The sequence below is a fragment of the Lissotriton helveticus genome, chromosome 11 (genome assembly GCF_964261635.1).
Source record: "Lissotriton helveticus chromosome 11, aLisHel1.1, whole genome shotgun sequence".
Taxonomy (NCBI): Eukaryota; Metazoa; Chordata; class Amphibia; order Caudata; family Salamandridae; genus Lissotriton; species Lissotriton helveticus.
Window position 1 is genome coordinate 451,881,268 of NC_136072.1, and position 18,289 is coordinate 451,899,556.

The 18,289-nt window shown below is 47.0% G+C and overlaps 1 protein-coding gene across 1 annotated transcript in view; it reads left to right on the forward strand.

The window, feature by feature from the left end:
* Positions 1 to 18,289, forward strand: part of FARSB (phenylalanyl-tRNA synthetase subunit beta) — a 308,213-nt gene that overhangs the window by 127,253 nt on the left and 162,671 nt on the right. The window contains exon 12 of the mRNA XM_078665975.1: positions 17,532 to 17,739. Within this exon, the coding sequence (XP_078522101.1) occupies positions 17,532 to 17,739 (208 nt within the window). The remainder of the gene's footprint in view (positions 1 to 17,531; positions 17,740 to 18,289) is intronic.

Below are 18,289 nucleotides of genomic sequence, written 5' to 3' on the forward strand. Positions count from 1 at the left end.
TTATCAGATTTACACACATGCACCTCCGCTTTGGTGCGATATTCTCAGGGCATGGACTGGACTCAGACCTTCTGCACTAGAAGGGGTGTTTGCCAGGCATGCATCCTCTCCCCTTTTCTTCACACTTTATATTAGTGGGTTGTTACAGGCCCTTCTCTCACTGAAGGCGGATAGTTTAAGGATGGGGATGAGATTGCTTCCGGTTTTATTGTACACCGATGGCGTGGTTCTCATGTCACAGACGGCCGTGGGATTGCAGCCATTGTTGGACTAATTTGTTGCCTTTATGGCTAGTTTTGATCTTGCTCTAAACTTTACAAAATCATATGTTATGGTAGTTGGCCCTGTTCCACCAGTTTAAAAACTTTTAAGGTGGAAGATCACTAATGATGGCTAATGCTCTGGTCTGCTCATACCTTCGATTCAAACAAAAACGGGAAGCCCTTAACGAGGTGGGGAAAGGAGAGCTTGAGCAACAAGGGCAGTGGCCAGTTTTGCCTAGAGGTTAGGCACTAGGCCACCCAGCATTTTAGCTAAGATTTATCAAGCTAAATATTTCTTCAGGGCATTATAGGGCAGTGAGGTATGTGGTTACACCAGAACTGACAATAATGAGACTGCTGAAAACATGTTTTTGAGATGCATGTTGCAGGTCCCAAAAAGTACTCCTGCCTTTTCTATCCATGATGAGCTAGGAATACAATATATAGGTGACATAATTGCTTTCAGACCCATGTTACGTTGGATTAAGATCTGGGCTGTACAGGGCACTCAGCTGAACAGGCAGATTATTTCTGATTGACTGTCCCTTGACCAGGTGAAGAAACTTATTTGGATTGATTATGTGAAGGCTGTCTTTGTCAGTCTGGTCAGGGAAGATGCATTTAATAACCCCCAATCCCTGCACTCCCCGGAGCTGAATATGTGAAGGTCCAGTTTTTAGAACATAAGTACTAAGAGAACAGCTAGAGCTGATTAAAACTGTGGTGCAGGGCATATTCTATTTGTAGGAAAGTAGGATCCTTCTAGCATGGTTCCCCCACTGTTTGCCTGGTGTCCGTGTGGTTTGGACTAGTGTGACTGGGATCCTGCTAATCAGGACCCCAGTCACTGTGCTTCCTCCCTCAATTTGACATGGTAAGTGCTTCTGTACCTCACCAATTAGCTACGGTGAACCGCTACAAGTCCCTAGTATATGGTACTGAGGGTACCCAGGGCATAGGTACACCAGGGGTCTCCCATGGGCTGCAGCATTCATTATGCCACCCATGAGAGACAACTGAAATTATGACTACAGGTCTGCCTTGCAGGCTGTGTAAGCTGGTGACAGCACCACTTACGACAGATAGATGTTCTCTTATATCTGAGGTCACTACACTTAAAACCTATACGGCACCCCCAGGGCAGGCATTTCAATCCTGAAGGCAGGGTGCTGGCTTAGAAGTGTGTGGGTGTCCCTGCATGAGCAAGACATCCCTACAAACTCCAGAGTCGATTCTCCAGGCTTTGTAAGTGCGGTCAGCCATTTTGTTACAAATATTGGCCATCCGTCACAATGCAATGGCTAACTATATAGTGGCTGTGCTGAACCTGGGCATTTTTGGTATCAAACTTATTGGAGGTATGATTCCATGCACTGGGCGGGCTCCTCCAGGAAGCACCCAGTAGTCACAATAACAGCCTTCTAGGGTCTGCCAGCAAGCTTGTGGTGTAGCCGATTACAGACACAATTCTGCCCTCCTCCTGCTGCTGAGCGGAGCTTGAGCAAGGGAAGGTTGAACAATTGGTTTCCTGTAACAGGCAGGTGTGACCTCCTCCCAGACAGGACTTAGTGTATTGGGCTGGGGTGGGGGTGCTTGCCAGCGCCACAAGACTGCTTTGAAGGGCACGTTTGCTACCCTCCTTGCATGCTCCTGTTGGAACCAGTTCTGGGAGCCCTTGGCTCCCGCTCTAGAAACTAAACTGGACAAAAGACACAGGAGTAGCCTCTCTTCTGTCCAACCCCTCCTCTGGGAGGGACCCCATAGTCATCCTAACCCCTTTCTTGGGGTATAAAAGGGCTTATCTGTGGGTGAGTCCTCAGATTTGTCGAGGGACAAGACTCAAGCCAGAAATCATGTCACTCTTAAACCATCTGGACACTGGACTTCTCTGGATTTCTCCTGGAACCGAGACTGCACCAAAGAACACTCTTGCTGCTCCCGGTCTTGGTGTTCTGTAAGTCTTCTTCGTCTTCTGTGTATGTACTTCTTCCAGGATCTTCAACAGACCTGTGTCATCAAGGACATACAAAGTATTCTCCCTTGGAGTGAAGGAGTCACACCCCTGCATCTGCAGGCACTGTAACAAAGCTGATCGGTCTGCTGCTCCTGACGTCCCACAGACTTCAAAAGGCTCAGCAACACAGGTGGTGGTTCTGCAACTCCCTCGAAGCCAGACCTGTCCCCTCTGCAGTTTTGAGGCCAGTATCCCTTGTCGGAACACCTGGAACTGAACCCCTGTGCACTGCTTCGACTTGCCGTTGCCAAAGCTTGTTGGCTCTGCACACCAGAGATCTTCAGGCTACAAGAAGCACCAGCCTCCAGCATCTCTTCCTGCCAAGACCAGCGTCCTCTCTGCGTCCTCTCTGCATCCTCTGCACCGTGCGCCTTCATCTTTGGTGAGCTGCTCCAGGTCCTCTTGCAACTCCTGTGCCTTTGGTCTTCTCTTGCTGCAGTGGGTTTCTCTGCTTTCTTGGGGCCTGCTCTGACTCTCTTGCATGTGGTGAGTCCCTTGGACCTTACCAGTCCAACCTTGCTCCTTCTTCTCTTTCCACGCATTTTGCAGCTGCCAAGCCTTGTTTGTTGTTGCTCCCACCAGACACGACCCCCTGGTTCTCGAGTTCCGATGTGGGACAGCTCATAATCGGCTCCTGGTCTTCCTCAACGTTGCCTGGTTCTCACAGCTGCAGCGAGAATGTCACTGTCAACTCCTTTGAACAGTCCGTCATTGGTGGGCGTTGCCCTTCCGTGCCTCCTGGTCACCTCCGAGTGACATAGACTCTGTCTCCGCTGCTTGCAGGTTCTTCTCTTCAAGAAACCACCCTTGAATTCCTCTGGACTCTTGCACAGTCTTCGCCAGTGGCATCTTCACTGAAGTCCTCCATTGTGTTCTACAGCGGTTTCAAACGTCACTTCGCACCCAGCTTCCCTGGTGTAGGTATCCTCGTTCCTGGGGTGTCCACAGGTGGGGTGACTCTCCAACCTTCTGTCTTCCGCTGGGTTTATTCAGGACCCACTGGGAAAGGTCCTTCTTCACAACTGAAACTGAGACTTAACCATTGACTTCTGTTGAGTATGCGGCTGTGTTTCCACTCTGCACACAGCCTCTGTCGGGTTCCTGGATACTTACCTTGGGTGGTTCCTTGTGTCCTCAGCTCACCCGAGTCTCCTTGTCTAAGTCCCGACTTTGGTCGCAGTTCGCATTGCATTTTTTTTTAGTATATGGTTTGGCCTCCCCCTGAAGACACTGTATATTGTGCTTACTTACCTATTTGCAATTTAAGTATTGTGTGACATTTTTGCTTATGTCTCCGGGTAGGAGATATGCCAACATGTTAATGTGTGTTGTGAAATAAATAGACATGTTTATATGTACACTGTGTGGTTCTTTGTGGTTTAACCTACACTGTAGGATTAGATCTGGTAAAACAAGCTGCTTAACACTCCTTCTGGACTAAGCATGAAAGCTGCTCTCCAAAGGTACCACTTAGAGAGCTTTCAAAGGTTGGCTAAGACCACTAAAACCACCACAAGTGTTGTCTGGATAAGTGCAAGTTCCTACACTTAAATAAGTGTGCACCTTATACTAAGCCAGCCTCCTACACTATGAAAAACAGTGCAGGCAATGGAGCCATATCTATCAATTATAACTAACAAGAGGGACAGGTTTCTTTTGGCAAGATTCTGATTTAATCTATTGCACCACCTTCTGTCATCTCCCAGTGGATGGAGCCCGTCTGGTACTCTGGGGCCCTGCGGCTGCCACAATATGTCGTCGCTGACACCCTTCATTTCTTAATGTTCTGTAAATATGTTAGTGTGCCCGGAAGATTGTTTATTAGCCCGCTACTGAAATCTCAGAATCGTTTGCAAGTTCGTCCGGCTCTTATGTTCCTTCAGCTCCTACCTGATGTACCTGTTATTTTTGGTGTCTCCTGTTTTCTAAGAGCTGCACTGAGATCGAGGCTCTCCAGACCTGATTAATTAACTTTGTTGTTGCTATTGGGGGATTTTAACATTAGGATTGGCATTTTTAACGGGGTATTTGACCGCTGTTTTTTATTATTTTTTTACTGTTCTTATCTACGTTGAGTATATGCTGTTTTTTATATTCTTGATGTGTGTGTCCTGTTATGCTATTTTAATGGCTTCTATTTATAGTCGAATACAGATTTAAGATGAACTAGTCCTGCCACTTAAAAAAAAAACTACAGGCATTTACTTTGTGTGCCTTCAGTGTGCAGGGACATGTTTCCTTTTTTGGTGCCATATGTCGCCGCTATGTGGAAGTTTTTTTTTTTTTATAACGTTTACAATTGCCCCTATTGATCCACGATGCTTTTAAAACCCAGTGCCAGTCTCGTGCCTGGTTCTCAACATATGATGCTCTTATTCATGATACACACATTCTGTGCCAATGGTATCATCCCTCATGTTCACTCTAGTATCTTGTACCCTACCCTATTAAAGGGGACCGTTTAAATCATGGTTTCAGTTCTTGGTGTTAGACACTTCATTCTTGGAAATATTGTCTGGCATTTGTTGGAGCTTTATGACTTGGATCTGAAGAGCTGGCTTTTCCAGGAAGTACTTTCTGATCTGTCATTGGGAAGAACATGCTGAGTGCCTCTGAGCATGAGCCCACGCCCTAGGTCACTGTTGGAAACAGAAGAAGATCTGTTCTTTTCGGCTCCGGGGGTGCCCTTGTGGTGAATGTGCGTTTTATAAATACACGTTCTGTTAAATTATGTAATATTATTATTCACTTGGCACCTCGCACCCTTTGTTTACAGATTCCTTTACCTCATAGTTGCTGAGCGGAGGGCAGGATGTTGTCACACACTTGAGTGTTTATGTATTTGCCTCTTACCTCTAAATGTGGTGATTTAAATCTGGAAAATGAGCATTGTGCCTGGTACGGATGAACTGGGGTTATGCACCCCAGGACAACTTTTTTTTTTATATATTATATAGTCAACAAGCTTGTATTCTTTTTCTAAACGGTCTCATTCCAAACTAACTGAACACATATATGTTGTTCTATGGGTGTTTAAAAGCAGCAGTTGATCAATTATCGTCATATATCTAAAACAACAGTTTTGTTCATGTGGCTGCATCAGCTCATTGGCTACCTCTCCTCCTTATGCTGTTGGGTGCTGTGGACGCAAAGTCCACGTCCATAGCAGTACATGGTGCTATGGATGCAAACTCTTTGTCTGTAGCAGTACATGGTACTATGAAGCAAATGCCACGTCCATAGCAGTACATGGTGCTATGGATGCAAACTCTTTGTCCGTAGCAGTACATGGTACTATGAAGCGAATGCCACGTCCATAGCAGTCAGTACATGGTGCTATGGATGCAAACTCTTTGTCCGTAGCAGTACATGGTACTATGAAGCGAATGCCACGTCCATAGCAGTACATGGTGCTATGGATGCAAACTCTTTGTCCGTAGCAGTACATGGTACTATGGAGCGAATGCCACGTCCATAGCAGTCAGTACATGGTGCTATGGATGCAAACTCTTTGTCCGTAGCAGTACATGGTACTATGAAGCGAATGCCACGTTCATAGCAGTACATGGTGCTATGGCTGCAAAGTCCACAGCAGAACATTGTGCCATTGGACGCAAACTCTTTGTCCGTAGCAGTACATGGTACTATGAAGCGAATGCCACGTCCATAGCAGTACATGGTGCTATGGCTGCTAACTCTTTGTCTGTAGCAGTACATGGTACTATGAAGCGAATGCCTCGTTCATAGCAGTACATGGTGCTATGGACGCAAACTCTTTGTCCGTAGCAGTACATGGTACTATGAAGCGAATGCCACGTTCATAGCAGTACATGGTGCTATGGACGCAAACTCTTTGTCCGTAGCAGTACATGGTACTATGAAGCGAATGCCACGTTCATAGCAGGACATGGTGCTATGGCTGCAAAGTCCGCATCCTTAGCAGTACATGGTGCTATGGACTCAAACTCCAAGTTCGTAGCAGTACATGGTGCTATTGATGAGGATGTCATGTTTTTAGTACCCACCTCCAGGTGAGATTCTGGTGCTCGCCTCTGACGTTTTCTTTCTGTAACTGTTTTTGTATTGAATTTGATAACTAGGCCAGTATCCTTAACGATGTCCCGAGCGATTGAGACTTATAAAATAACATTTTATACGGTCATAAGAGGAGTCTTCCAGACGTCCCGATTCTAAGTCTTTAGCAGTGTGTCATACCTTCTTGACTCACTTGGTACTCCTCCAAACGTATTTCCCAGCGCCAGTTCTCACACTTGAACAGTAGCTCCATCCCCACATGTATTGCCCCTCTCACGCTGGAGGACTGGTACGACACCCTGCTTTGAGAGTGGCACAGGGACCTCAAGGAGTGGGATCAAGAAAATGATGAGGAGTGGGGAAAGAGGCAGGTACATTGAAATAAGGAGGGGGAATCAGGCAGGAGGGAAAGTAAGGAAGGAAGAAGCATGGGCTAGAGAAGGCTGCGCAAATTGTAAACACTAACCCATTTCTTGGGCCTCTGAGGGAGGGGTCTCGGAGGGATCAGAACTAGCCTCTCGTGTTATCGCACAATGTTCATGAGGTCCTTCCTCTAAGGCAGAACAATGCAGCTTCCCCAATGTTAAAGCCTTCTGGAAGTTCCACTAGAATCTGGAACTCTCTGCCTCAATCTAACCACCTTCCTGTAATAAGGACCTCAAGCTCCTCATTCTTGGTTAATTCACCCTCGACTGGACTTAAGTACTCTCCCCACTGCGATCTGACCGTGGCTCCTTATATGACCCTACCATCTACATCCATGATTTAACTGTGTATTTCTCCTGCTCATTTGCTGGAACTGTTTCTTGTGACAACTCCTGCACACACCCACCGATGTAAACACCCGAGTTTAATTACTATTATTGTAACCTGCTGTAACCCTTGTATCCTGCTTGTTATAAAGCGCTGTGATGCCTTTGGGACATGTCCGCGCTATATAAAATTAAAAAAATAAATAGAATTCTCTAAAGCTATTCTGGGCACATCAAGTGGCCTATACTTCATTATGAAGATGTGCTCTGACGTGTGAGTTTGGACCAAGGGAGTAGCCCAAAAATGTAAATAAGTTCTTCCGGCACCAAGCAAGTCCTTGCAACCCTCCCCGAGAGCTTGCTTGTTTTTCATCCATGCCTCTATCCAGTTATGCTTACATCCTTTCATCCATCCGCTGATATCCACCATTTCACCTTCACATTTTGTCATCTATTCAATCTGTCACCATTCCGTCCATCCGCCCTTTCACCTAGTCATTCATTCTTTCAGTTCTCTACCCCTTTCATCCATCCCTTCATCTTTCCATCCTTTAAATCTTCCTTTTTGCTCATCCATTCGCCCTTTCTCTCTATCCATCCTCCTTTTCACTCATCCATCCTCATTTACACCCTTTCATTCAGCCATCTTTCCTTTCAATTATCCATCCTCCTTGATAATCCATCTATCCACTCATCCATCCTTTCACTCAGTCATCCATTCTTTCATCTTCCCCTTCCATCCATCTTTTCAATCATCCATCCTTTTGCTCATCCATCTTCAACGCCTGAAGGGTTGTGTTTTTGGAGTTTTTAATTGAACGTTTTAACTTTTGACTGTAAAAATATTGTGATTTTATCTGTGGGGGCTGCTACATTCTTTTGTTAAACTTTTCATGCTGCTATTGGACTGGGAGTGTGTTAAACTCCTTCTTGCTTTCTATTCTTGCACTTAGCACTTTGCGAGGAAACGCTTGCCTATAGTGGCCATATTGTTAGTGCCACGTGTTTTCCCCGGTCAGAGCTCTAGTCGCTGCACACCAGACTTCCACCACCCTATTTAATGGCCACTGCCCGTTTGCCCAGCGGACGCGCACCGATGGCATGCCGAAAGCGTGCCTAAGGCAAGCCATCTGCGCCTGTCAGTGCACCGACAGCGGCCAGGGCCAGTCATGCTGCTCAATTGAAATTGGCAGTGGGTGAGAGGGTCTCCCTCTCAGGTAAGTCCTTAAGAGTGCTCCGGGCTCCTTTGTGTTTACCACAAGGCAGTATAGTAACATCTTGTTGACCAGACTTTGTTTGTGACATATGTGGCTTCAGGCCGATATTAGAATTTCCTGGTAGGAATCCGCCTAGTCAAGTATCAGGGACCCTCTGTTCTCGGGCTGCCCTTATCAACGTGAGATCACTTAGGAAGCATCATGTCGATGCGTTTGATTTGATTTTGGATAATGGTTTGGATCTATTGTTTATTACGGAAACTTGGTTGGACCATGCCTCCAATCTAATTGCTGCATTAGCCACTCCGGCCGGCTTTAAGATCTCCCGCTTAGACCGGAAGGTAGGGAGGGGTGGTGGCGTTGCTATTTTGTACAGGAAAAAGTGTCTCTTCACAAGGAGGACACCAACGTTTGGGACGACAGGGAGGTTTTGAATTTCATCCTACATCTCTCGGCCCATTTTACGTTGGTGGGCTCACTTATTTATGGTCCGGCCAGCACTTTTCTCAAATCTTGTAGCGATGCCGTGACGGAGCGGGCGCTTCGCTTTTCGCATTACTTGGTCTTAGGAGACATTAACCTCCATCTTGATCAGTCAGAGACCAGGGATTCCAGTGACTTTCTGGACTCGCTCAATATGGCCCAACTTTCACAATGGGTTTGTCATCCCACTCATCAAGGTGGTCCTATATCAGAACCCATCTGCTCCAACTTCCCTACTCAGGTGGACTAGACCCACCCGGTCTCTTGGTCGGACCACTTTCTCGTCTGCTTTTCTTGGGAAACCTCGCAGCAGAATCTGCCAACTCTGTCCAATCTCCCACCAGCTTTTTGCAAAATTGACCCTCTTCAGTTCACTAGTGCTTTGGCTTCCTCTCGGCCCTGTCGTCAGCAGAACCTTGAAGGGAGTCTGACTGGGTTTACGGAGTGGATTTCCAATTCTGTGACTGCGCTCTCTTTTTCACACGGTCACCTAGGCTTCCAAGGGAAACCCCCTACAAACCCTGGTTCTCGCCCGAGCTCCAATCACTGAAACATGATTGTAAGGTATTGGAGAGGGTGTGGCGTTCCAACAACTACTGCCCTCATACGAAACATGCTCTCAGAATCAAACAAAAGAGCTACTATTGGGCGATTGCTGGGGCCAAAAGCCAATATTTTTCTTCACGCATTGACCAGGCGAACAACTTGAAAGAAGTATTTTCAATAGTTCAAAGTTTCGTGGCTCCCTGTGCCAAGATTTGCTCGCTGCTGGCCTCTGAGACCTGGTGCATTGTTCTTGCTAAGTTTTTTCTGGACAAGATTCAGTTTATCCAGGCGGCCTTTTCTGGTTGTACTATTGGACCCTTGGCTCTTCCTCCCTTTGCCCGGTCCTCAGCCTGCCTTATCCATAAATTATACTTTTTTTCTCTAGTAGAGCCGTCTTGTACTCTCAAAATTCTCAAGGGTTTGAAATCTGGCTTGCCCGCTGATCCATGTGCAGCTAGGCTTTTAGCCTCCGCTGTGGACATTATTAATCCAGAAGTCAGCAATATTGTTAATACTTCCTTGTTGGAGGCCCAGGTGCCAGCCACCTGAAAACAGGCAAAAATTCTCCCTCTTTTAAAAAAGCCTTAACTAAATCCCTTCTCCCCTGGAAACTACCGCCCAATCTCACTTTTGCCAAGTTTGGCTAAAGTTTATGAGAAGGTGGTCACGAGCTAACTCACTGACTATGTGAAAGGCGCTGGCTGGTTGCACCCTGCGCAGTCTGCTTTCGAGCCTCCTACAGTACAGAGGCTGCACTGGTGGAGGTTTCTGAGGCAATACAGGAGTGTTTGGATGCCGGTGGGAGGGCAGCTTTGATTTTGCTGGACCTATCGGCGGCATTTGATATGGTGCCTCACTCCCTACTTCTTGCTTGCCTCTCGGAGATCGGCATTGCCGCTTTCACCTTAGTTTGGCTTACCTTCTTCCTGGCTGACCGGTTGCAGCAGGTCTGGCTTCCACCTTGCACCTCTGTACCTCGGCCAGTGCCCACTGGTGTCCCGCAAGGTTCGTCCCTTAGCTCCCTTCTCTTTAACATCTATGTCACTCCGCTGATATACTTAGCGGAGGAGGTTGGGGCTAGGGTGATTGCCTATGCGGACGACACTCAGCTTCTGTTTACTTGGGATGGTGATGATGTAGAGGTTTTTTCTGCCCAACATTGCCTAATCTCGGTCTTTCGCTGGCTGGCTCAGGCCCAGCTGAAGTGTAATGAGGAGAAATCCGAGATACTTCTGTATGGTAAATTCCCGACCAATTTCAGGGAGCTACTGTGGCCTGCTGGATTTCCCGTGCCATGCTTGTTGGACATTGCCGTAAAGAATCTGGGTGTATGGTTTGAGGAGAACTTAACCGTTGCAACCCAGATTAGGAAGTTGGCGGGCTCCTGCTTTGACATTTTAAAAACACTGAGGACGTTTCTCTCTCTTCTTCCAAAGGCTGTAAAGGCACCCGTGGTTCGGGCTTTGATTTTTTCCGTCTGGACTACGCTAATGTGCTGTATGTTGGGACCCCTGGCCATCTGTTGAACAAGCTCCAGGTAGTGCAGAACTTAGCAGCCCGCCTCCTGTTGGACCTCCCCAGAAGGAGTAGTGTGTGCCTCCATCTGCGCTACCTTAATTGGCTTCCTATGGAGGTGCAGATTAAATTTAAAATCCTGTTGATTGCCCACAGTGCCCTGTATGGCCGGGGGCCCAGTTATCTACAAAAGAGGTTCTCCTTTTATGTCCCTGCGAGACAGCTGCGTTCCTTCTCCCAATTACTGGCTCAGATCCCCCGGTTCTTTCGTCAAAGGCTTGGCGGATGCTCCCTTGTCTGGAAAGCCGCTCTGGCGTGGAACCCATTGCCATTGGCTCTTCGCAGAATCCAAGATCCCCGGACCTTTAAGAAAAAGCTGAAAACCTTCTTGATTTAAACTCTGGCACATGATCCTCTCAGGTTTCACGCCGGGACACTCTCTGGAGTAGCCGAGCGCGCTATAAATGCATATAACAATAACAATCTTCCCTTGAGCTCATCCATCAATCCATACACCCATTCACCCATCCATTCATTCATCCATCCTTTTCACTTGCCGTCCACCCTTCGATCCCTCCTTCTATCCACTCTTCGATCCCTCCTTCTATCCACTCTTCGATCCCTCCTTCTATCCACTCATCCATCCATTTACCCTTTTGTGGGAAACTGGGTTCTTCTGGCAGTACAGTAGAGGTAGGTAGCCCATTGGCTACTACCTGTCACCCCCTTTAACGCCCCTAAATGTAGTATTTTGGTGGCATCCCTGGACCCTGAACTTTAGATTTGATGGACACAAAGAAGATAAGGACAAAGAAGTGCTGCAGACCCGAGGTCTGAAGTCCTGCTGCAGAAAATTGGCGCCAAACCCTGCCTGATGCCTTAAAGACTACAGTTGTGGTGTGCTGTCACGTCCTGCAACTGTGAGGCCTCCAAGAACCCCGGAGCACCTCCAGCCTTTGACAAAGAACTCCCTTTGAGTAGAGGTATTACTCCCCTGCAGTCCGCATGCACCGAACATGCAGAAACTGATTTCCAGACTTGCTGCTCCCCGGCGACTGACGCAGCACCGGATCCAAAAGTGGTCCGCCAGCTCCGTAGTATCAAACCTGTCTCCCCTCCTAGTTTGGAAGCACCAGGATCTACCAGAGGTGTGCCACACCAATGCCCTAGGTACAGGACCCTCTGCTCCATTCACCGAGACGGAGTCTAATCCGGACTCCAACTGCCCAGGAAGCAACCACCTATCGAGGGATGTCGAGACCCACTTTGTGAGTGGCCCAGCTGTCCAGGAATCACCTCATCAAGCTGACTACTCCTAACCGCAAGGACATCTTGATGCACGCCACCCGGCTGACCTATCTGCTCTGCCTGGGTACCGACGGACCAGCTGGCCAGTTCACGAGAGTGGTGGTTACCCTCCTGGAGCGTGCCCCCTACCCCCCACATCAAGGAGTGAAAAGAAAAGGGTCCATGTGCGCGATGCCTGAGAACTGTTCCTTGATTCCTAAGAGCCGAGACTACATAAGAAGTGAACGTTTGAGATATTGCCAGCATCCGTTAACGTGACATATCAGTTATCACTCCATTAACAAAGTGTCTGGGGAAAGAAAATGTGAGAATACCACCACCCAGTGGATGGTGCAAAAATGGCGGTAAAGTTAAAAGGAGGCTACAGATGCTTTTGTACTCCTACCTGCATTTGACACTGTCCACTAGGTGGCACTGTGGTCACACCATCTGAATAGAGAGGGCTCGTAATTAAGAATTACGGGAATAACCGTTGGTTCTAAATGAGCTTTGGCCTTCAACGCGGTGCATTTCTGTTTAGATTGTTGTTGATGCAGCTGGATTTCCATTAACCACCTAATGTTAAACAACGCGTTTTGTTTACAATAAGCACAAATTCAAGATGAACTGAAAAACCTCTTTGTATACAACCCAGTTCTTAATTCTCACTCACTGTATGTAGTAAGAGTGATGGTTCAATCATCGGACAGTGTAAATGTAATGTGAAAGGGATTGTGGGTCTTACTCAGAAACATGGTATTTTGTTCTGTCCAGTTATTTATTATGCTCAGCGTCCACCCTGAGAATGGATATGGTCAGGCGCGCCACGCCAATAGGGTTAAAAGGGCTTCAGAGTGACCCCCCTCGTGTGTCTCAGCCCGGGCTGCTGCAGCTTGAGCTGCTGGGGTCTCGGCTGGGCAGTGTTTGGAGTCCTATCTCATGCATCCGAGTTTTTCACTAGTATTTGAAAGACCATTTGCATATTTACATACCTTTGTAAACGGGTTACAGGGGCTTAGTTTTTGTTCTGGCTCCAGTACCCCCTGGCTCCCCACTCTGCCTATTCCTTACATTTGTATTTAACTTTTACTGCCATAGTGTGAGAATGCATTTCATGAAAAGGAATATGAAGTAGGGTTGCCAAAAGAAAAATTCCAGACGTGTGAAAAATGCCAGACGTGTTGTTTAAAGAGCCTACAAGGACCTCCTCTTGACACAAAATAGTATTATAAATAAAGTATGTACTCATGTGTAATGTGATTTTTTGTTGTCTTTGTTCCCTTTAATTATCAGTCAGGGATCATTCAGGCAGCCCTCGATCACAATTTAAAATGCTTCCTATTTATATTTGCTGTTTCAGGTATGTACAGACAAGTGCTGAAAATATGGCTTTAGGTGACTGCTTATTTTTGTACAGCCTAGGACATCAATATAATGTGCTGGCAACCCCAATCAGAAGACTGGAAGTTTGTTGCAGGATGAGCACAATATTTATTTCCTCAACCCTCGATCCCTGAACAGGGCTGAACTGGGAACGCAAACCGGCCTTGCCAATTGAGTTGGACCGGATGCTGGAGAGGAGGGGTGGGTAGCACATGGAAAACACTGCAGCAACATTTGGTACAGGGGGCCTTTATTGCAAACTGGCCCCCTGTACAAAAAACGCCCCCCACCGGTCCAAAACCAGCCCCCACCCTTCCGGCCCACCAACCAAGACATGCCCGTTGCCCGCTACGGTCAATCCGTCCCTGAATAATGACATAATAGCAATAGTTTAACTTGTATCTGAAACCCTACGCCAGCCCTCAATAACATGCTGAGTTACTTTAAGTTTCTGGGAATGCACCCTGCATTCAAACAACTCACTGCTCATTCTTGCCCTTCACTTTCACACTCACCCTGCACTCACAGCGATCACAATGCACTCACACTGATCACCATGCTCTCACACCATTCACCCTGCACTCACAGTGACCACACTGCACTTATGCCACTCGCCATGAAGTCACATTGTTGTCCCTCGACTTACCCTACCGTCACATGACCATTCCGCTCGCTCTGCACTCAGTGATCACTCTGAACGCACCTCCGCTGTTCACCCTGTACCTCACCCTGCAGTCACACGAGCACACTACTCACCCTGCACTCATGTGACACTTTACTCACCTGTCCCCCTCACTGCTCACTCTGCAAGCTCACTCAAACAAGCCCATCACTAAACCATACATTCATTCATCCCACTCTGCACTTACATCTGCACCCAAATTCATATGGTGACCTCACTCATCCAGCAGTCACTCCTCTCACCCTACTCTCACACTTGCATCACTCACCGTGCACTCACATGGGAACTCCTGTCACCCACACAGTGCAGAGGATTAATGCGTCTGCTACAAAGAATGTGTACCATGCAGATCACAGAACTAAGTGTGAATAATCTACAAGTAGCCCTTTAAAATAAGCACTTGCAATGCAATCGGACTCCCCTTTGGGACCTTATATGTATTTAGCTATGCATCACATTAGCCTGGGTGCTGAAACATCTACTGTACTTTAACATGAAGGGAAAGTAAGCACCAAACTGCGGAACACACCAGGTATGTGAACACATGGAGAGGAATACTGCCTATCAGCTGGAAATTGTATTGTCCAAAGCTCTGTTTTTAATATGAAATCAGGTCCTTCTGTGGTCATATCACTGAAAATACAATATTTGAAAACAATTATTGTCTATAGGTGCTCAGCAAAGACTCGTTTCTGTGGCCTGGAATCTAGGGAATGCTAAAGCGATTCTGGTATTTTGCTGACCTCTGCTGGTCTTTTACTATCAAGAAAGTTAAATAGAGGCAGTCGAACAGAAAAAAATTCCCTAAGCAAAGGCAACAGCAGACAAGGCCTAGGGCTGATCTCCAGATCCCACAAAGTACATACAATAGATCTTCCAGACAGCACAAGCGCTGTCTAGGCTCGACCTAAAAATTAGATGTTTGTCAGAAAGGGACTATAGAGAGACGAGGTGCATTGTTGGCGAGTGGTAGTGAGGGAATTCATGGAGAAGGGGGAAATGGGGGAGGGGCACCAATAAAGACTGTTGCACCATGCATGACAAGTGCTTTGGCCCGCCCTGGCTGGGAGTCTTGACACCCCGCACCCCAAAAGTTCGGGTCTAGTTGCGCCCCTGCCTGACCGTGATAAAGTAAGGTGTTGCCAGGTTTTAGCAAGGTATTGAGGCGAGGACTAGGGCAGGGTGTGGGAAACAGCCATCACAACGCGGCTGTTACCACACATAGCCTTTATCACACACACCATACAGCGGAGGGGGGGCCAGTCTACTGAGCCTGACTGTGCTCCCCAAACATCCCTGAAAGTCTCAGGGTCCAGGCTGAAGCACCTCACTATTTGCTTGTGAATTGTGCAGATGCAACGCAGTGCATGTGGTTGGATGTACCCGGTGGAAGCCCCAAAGGTCGGTGGGATTTCTTCTCTCAGACAGCCTTCGCTGATGGGATTTACTGGGTCGTAATGCTTTGATTGACGTACATTGTTGCTTATGAACTGTAACCGCGGCGACAAATCGTTGACTCTTTTTATTGAACACTGCAGATTACATCTCTTAATAGCACTGCAGCAGTGAGTTCTCCCCCTCTGTGTGAGCTAATGTTGAGTTTTTGATGACAGATAATGAACCAGTACAACGTATTGTTCAATGCTTGTTGTTAATGGACATGCAACAAAGTCTCACCGTTTTGCATTTTAGACACACATTAACGATGTTGTGTGCAGGTACTCCATTCCCTCCTCATATTTCCTCATCCTTGTCTGATCACATGAAGCTCTAGAAAGACATCTTTCTCAAAGTCCACAACCTGAGGAGCCATCTAGCAGTACACACCTCTTAGTCCTCCCAAGTCTGCATTAAAGCTAATAAGGGCACAATCATTCCTAGATTGTCCATTATCTTAGACCCTTTATAACACTTTAGCACCGTTATAAATGAATGCTTTTGATGCCTTATGCGACACATCAGTAAATGCCTAAGTCTGCCATGTTTCTCTAAAACACATGGAGCACTCGCATGCACCAATGTGGAGCCTGTTGTGGTTCAGTGCCCAGGCCAGGTACTGACTGACTTTAGCAAGTAGACGTATATAAAAACAAGGTTACAGTGTGCCAAGCAACGTAAAGATATTCCATCTTTTGGGATGCTTTTACACCCTTCCTTTTATGGTGTGTTTGTCTTCTCATTTAGAGTCTATTTAAAGGCTTCGGTCATACTTGTTGTGTGTCACAGTAGCTCCAAGATTCCCCCCTGCATCCTCACATTTTTGTCTGGTGCTAGAAGACCTCAAATACTCTGGAGTGAGACTCTACTTTGCCATTCTTCCTGATACCCTGCTCAGTACTAGGGCACTTCTGCCTTGAAAGAGGAAGCCAGCAGGCGCGGTCACCTTCCCTGAGTTGACAGATCGTAAAATTGTCAGAGAAAGACTGATAGGATTGATCCCATGTGGATCCACCAACCTGCTATTTATTGGATCCCTGGCTAGGAAAATGGAGTTGCAACAGGCTGTGTGCATAGTGTGGGGCTGGGCACAGCTCTGTACCCGGAGAGGGGGGCCTACATGTGCTTGCATTCATCACCCAGGTTGGTTGCCCTGTTGGGGTGTGCCACCATGCATTGCTCATTTACTACATTGCTGGAGTCTGATTGTTGCGAGCTCCAGACAGCCTCACTGTTCCTACGCCTGCCTCCTCCACTGCAGAGATGAGGATTGCCTTGGGATTCTGAGCTCTGGTGTGGACCTTCCAGTCCATACATCCCAGATAGTCTTGCCCCTTCTCCTAGGAATGCCTCTCCCAGGATAAATATCATCTGCTCTTACTTGGGATGGGATGGGGTGGGACCGAAGCCCAGTAATGCACTTCTGCTTGCCTGGAATCTCCTCTCCATCAGAATTGGAAAACAGCAGAATACTCTCACAGCTACTCACTTGCAGGGAAAGAGCCAGCCAGTTCACACCTTGTGCTTTCACTCACAGCCAGACACCACTTCTCAGCTGCTCAGAGGTGCGGGTTACTTCCCTCCATCTCAGGATACTAGGTGGGCCAGCCACAGAGGGAGTTACAGGGCCATCACACTCTCAATCATGCACAAACATCAGATGTATTCTGCACACACTAACATCTGTGGGGACGAGACCGGTACACTGCCAGGCAAAGAAATCCGCATGGTGCTTATTTCTTATTTGTTAGCGTGCACTCGTGTTACACTTGGATACCTTCGGTTTTAGTGATTTATAAATGACTGACTATATACAGTGTCTGAATATTGTGTGGCTGATGTGGTAGACGATCATCTTAAATAGAAAGACCTGTATGACACACAAAATAAAAACTGTTATGGTCTGTTTTTTTCTAGTGAGACTCCAGAGAGCATTGCCAAGCTTCTGACGAGGATGTATCTGAAGAGTGAAGTGGCAAAAGATGGCAAGCATCTTGAGATTGAAATCCCACCCACGCGACCAGACGTAATTCATGCATGCGACATCGTGGAAGATGCTGCAATCGCTTACGGTTATAACAACATTCAGATGACTATCCCGAAAACATACACCATAGCTAATCAAGTAAGATTGCACTCTTCAGTAAGTCTCCATATTGTCATTAAAAAGCCAGGGATGCCAGAAAGGCTCTAGGGGAAACAAAACAGAGCGTATACGAGAGACAATATTTTGACCTGCTTCCAGGGGCTGTCGCCATAGAGAGGATTTAAAACAGATGCCCCTGACCTGTAAGTATTTAAGCCCTGTTTTCCTTCTTAGAGGTTTCTTTTTAAGGCTGGCACTCAAGTTATCCACATGCGTTATGTCTTCAAAACCACAGACTTCTACTCTTTAAAAAGCACTCCTTTTTCTTAAGTTGAGACATGTCTTGAAAAACGAATATCGTTCTGAGATTTCTCTCAATACAGTATAATTGCCCTACGTTTAGAAATATGTGCTCAGTTTTACCTCTGCTAGGTGACTGGAAATATTGTCAAGCTCAGTGGCTTTCTGAGCGGATCCAAGTGAAGTGCATCTGTTGGTTCCTTTTGTTTCTACAGAGGCTGAGATTGCCCCCAGTCTATCCTGGTCCCCTGACCCCCTCCAGAGAGTTAGTGGTAGTAGCCAGTTTAGT